Source organism: Habropoda laboriosa, unplaced genomic scaffold, assembly GCF_001263275.1.
Source record: "Habropoda laboriosa isolate 0110345459 unplaced genomic scaffold, ASM126327v1 scaffold326, whole genome shotgun sequence".
In the NCBI taxonomy this organism is placed as follows: Eukaryota; Metazoa; Arthropoda; class Insecta; order Hymenoptera; family Apidae; genus Habropoda; species Habropoda laboriosa.
Window position 1 is genome coordinate 21,001 of NW_017100420.1, and position 3,683 is coordinate 24,683.

Consider the following 3,683-nt stretch of genomic DNA (forward strand, 5'->3'; position numbering starts at 1 on the left):
TGACTCAGAAAAATTAGTACTCGGTATCTGACTCTTACACTGTTCGTCGGACACGTCCGTCGCCCACGAAGGTCAGGTAGGTTCTGAGTTACTGACCAGTATACTAACGAGGATTTTACATTTGACGTTTCTTATTTTGCGGCACTTACAGACAGTATTTATGTTTTAGTTACAAATGTTTTATTTAGTTTTTTATGTTTGACGTTGTAGCCACCAATATCTTTTGGTGTTTTTGCGATGTGTGTCCTTTTTATCTATTTTTGATAATTTGTAGTTGAGTTTTGTGTTGGTGTTGTGGTTTGAGTCTGTGCTGTATAAGATTTTTTTATCATCTGCTGTTCTGGTAGCCTGGTAGATGAGGGGTATGTTTTCGCTGTTTTGTATGAAGCCCTTATTGTCCAGGTAAACGAATGATTCAGGTGGTGTGTAGCCTGTGTGTCATATGTTTTCGTGATATTGTGGATTCGGATAAATGGAGCTGTTTACGAGACTGTTACTTGCTATATTTCTGATGTTTGCCCAGTGGTTCCGGATTAGTTTTAGGGTAAATAGGTCTATTCTGGTTATGTTGGTGTTCGGGTCGCGTAATGTTCGATGCTTAAGTGCCGAACCGGTACGCGAGTTAAATCACACCTTGATTTATTCAGTGTGAAATGCTAAGAACTAGTTTTATTTGCAACACAGTGATACTTGAGGTGATGTCGCCACGAGACTATCAAAATAAAAAAGGACGCGCTTCTGCCTCGTTTCCTTAGTTTTATCCGCTCGGCCAGTTGCTGATTGGCGGCCGATTTCTTCTGGGGGTTGTAGGTGTTGACTCCTCATTGGAGGAGGTTGTTTAGGTGGGACGCAGTTCCTTCCAATGGAAGGGGATTGTTGCTTAACATAAGAAAACCCCCCTTTTTGGGTTGTTGACTTTCCACCGCGCATGTGACCTCTCCACGGGGGGTACGGTACACGCGAGAGGACCGGTACCTCGGTCTGGCGGCCAAGTGTAATTGAACAAGTTTATGACGATAATCCGCCAGACCGAGGGTTCGTCGCGATTTCTTGCGAGGCAACAGTTGGCATATTCGTATAGTTTGTGGTTGCTGATTAGTTTTGTGTAGTTGGATTCCGGTGTTCTGTGTTTGCTTAGGCAAGCTCTGAGGCAGTTTCTTTCGAAAATCCTCAGTTTTTCAGTGGTTCATCGGCGAAGACTATTGCAAATTTGTCGTGGTCGTTGTTGAGTCCGTACATGTTTAGAAGGTCGCTAATAAATATGCTGAACAAGATAGAGAAATTTACTGTGCCTTGTTGAAGTACGTTTCTAATGTGAAATGTTTCAGTGGAAGTGAATGATTTTTCGGCAACCCTGAATTTTTTCCCATAGAGACTCTGTGCACTTTGCCAACAATGTCCTCTTTATTTTTCCTCGCTCTTGCTCCTTATAAGTTCGGTACGGAAGTCCGGATCCCATATATTTATTCAAAACATTAAAATATGGAATATTTTTATCTCCCATTGGAATTTCTCTGAAAACAGCTTATAACGCTTTATACGAATCACCGTTCCTAGGACTGACGTCTCTGTGAATTAAAAATGTTTAAAAACACTTAACAAAATTAAACATCCTAAGACAGACTATTTACATATTACTTACAAGTCGTTTTAATAATTCATTCCGTTAAAGAACACATTTTATTCAGTATTCATTTTCACTTACTTCAAATGCTTATATACTCCTACTGTGAAATTTTAACGTCAAATTTAATAATATTACAGGGTTTGTATTAATGTACTGGTTTTTGCAGTCACAGTTGGGAATCACTAGGAGATGCATATTTCGTACGTGGCGCTCACACATCGGCATTGAAATCGTATCAACGAGCATTAGAATTGTGCCCGCAATCTTTATATCCAATGATACAACAGGCAAATATAAAATTGGTTAGTATAATTTTTTAGAATATTTTTGCTGATTTTATTTCGAAATATTCATTTAAAAAATTATTCGGTTGTAACAGTTACTTTAAATACGTACGCTGCAGTTGATAACTATTTACTCACTCACCTCTGTTTATTTTGTATGAAGGCAAAAAAATAAAGATAAGAAAAGAACAAACTATTTTTTTCCATAATAACCGGTTCTCTGGAATTTTCCAAAATAAAATTGCCTGAAACATAAAATAAATAGTTACAAGTGCTAGCGTACACAGGTATTTAAATTTATACAAGCACGTCTTTGTTGCGTCGCAAACGCAACCGTTAAGAGTTTGACTTTATGACACGGATGACCTGGCCTGCTATTTTTGAGGGCTTCTTATTTAAATTCTTTTGTGTTTACTTTTCCTTTCGAAGCGATGTCGAGGACTAAAAAGTATTTTATAAAACTCGACACTTCTGCGTGCCATACGCCTTCCTGGTGCCCGTACATTTCCTTCAATAGCAATTGACGTGTCGTAAAGCCACTATACACACACACACACACACACATACATACACATTTCAGTCCCGTTTGGACTGATCTTCCTCTGGGCCTCACACCCCCGCCACGATGTCATACCACTACCCTGTCGACTGGGGAAATCCAGGGTGGTCTGCGTACTTGCTACTCATGAAGGATAGCCCAACACGAAGAAAGGCTCCTATTCATTACCATAGGCCAGCCCCTCAATACACAGTTTAACATAAAATGGTGCGAAAAGGTCAACGTGCCGCAATGTTCAGCAATAGTCGAAAAAGATCATATAGCAGTTCACGTTCAAAAATAGTTCACACATATATTTTCACACTCCATCAATAATTCGACTCACACAATATTAAGTTGGCGTGTGAGAGACGCGAAACACTGACATTAATAAAGATTAAGAATCGCGTCACAACAGTTTTTTATTGCTTTACAGATTATTGGACAACGCAGTGATGCAAGGAAAGATTTCAAATGTATATTATTAAATGAGCCACGTAATATTCCTGCTTTGAAAGGACTAGCAGAAACATGTTTGACACTAGCAAAAGAATGTATAACTAGTCACTATCTGGGTCGTGCTAATGACTATCTTCAAGAAGCAATGGATACTTTAACTGTAGCTGTTAAAGGACGTAAAAATATATCTTGTATTTGGAAATTACTTGGCGACGTGTCGTCTAGAGTTGCAATACTACCGGAAAAGTATAGTTACTTAAAAGTGTCATCTATTCTAACAAAAAATGAAGATATTGAAAATATCGTCTTGCTTAAACAACGAGACCTGTTTTCATTATCTATGAGGTAAATATATTGTACACCGTCGTTATCATCATCATTATTATTTTTATTATTATTATCATCATCATCATCTATGTTTTCAATTTTTCAAAATTATTCGAAGGATATCTTGTGTTTTTTTTTTTAACGAAACACTACTGTTATAACAAAGTTACGAAAGAACGATGTTGTTACAAAATTATTCCAAAGTTAAGTAGCATGAATTTTAATTTTACCTTGAAGTGATTATGATCTTGAAAATGAAGTGCAAATTTAAGCAAGGATCAAATTCTTTGTTCTTTTACCAATTATAGTGATATAGGTGGGAAATTATTTATTTAGTTAAATTTATTTATCGAAACTCCAAGATATAATTGATAAGCAATATTTTTCAAATGTCTCCATTTAAGAGCAATATTAAGATCGTGTCTAGTATCTTTTATAAAGCAATATG

General features: G+C 37.0%; 1 protein-coding gene across 1 annotated transcript in view; it reads left to right on the plus strand.

The window, feature by feature from the left end:
* Nucleotides 1-355: 355 nt before the first annotated feature.
* Nucleotides 356-3,683, plus strand: part of LOC108575515 (kinesin-like protein Klp61F) — a gene marked incomplete at its 3' end in the record, with an annotated part of 28,083 nt that continues 24,755 nt past the window's right edge. The window contains exons 1-3 of the mRNA XM_017938332.1: nucleotides 356-402; nucleotides 1,794-1,929; nucleotides 2,886-3,253. Of these exons, the coding sequence (XP_017793821.1) occupies nucleotides 356-402; nucleotides 1,794-1,929; nucleotides 2,886-3,253 (551 nt within the window). The remainder of the gene's footprint in view (nucleotides 403-1,793; nucleotides 1,930-2,885; nucleotides 3,254-3,683) is intronic.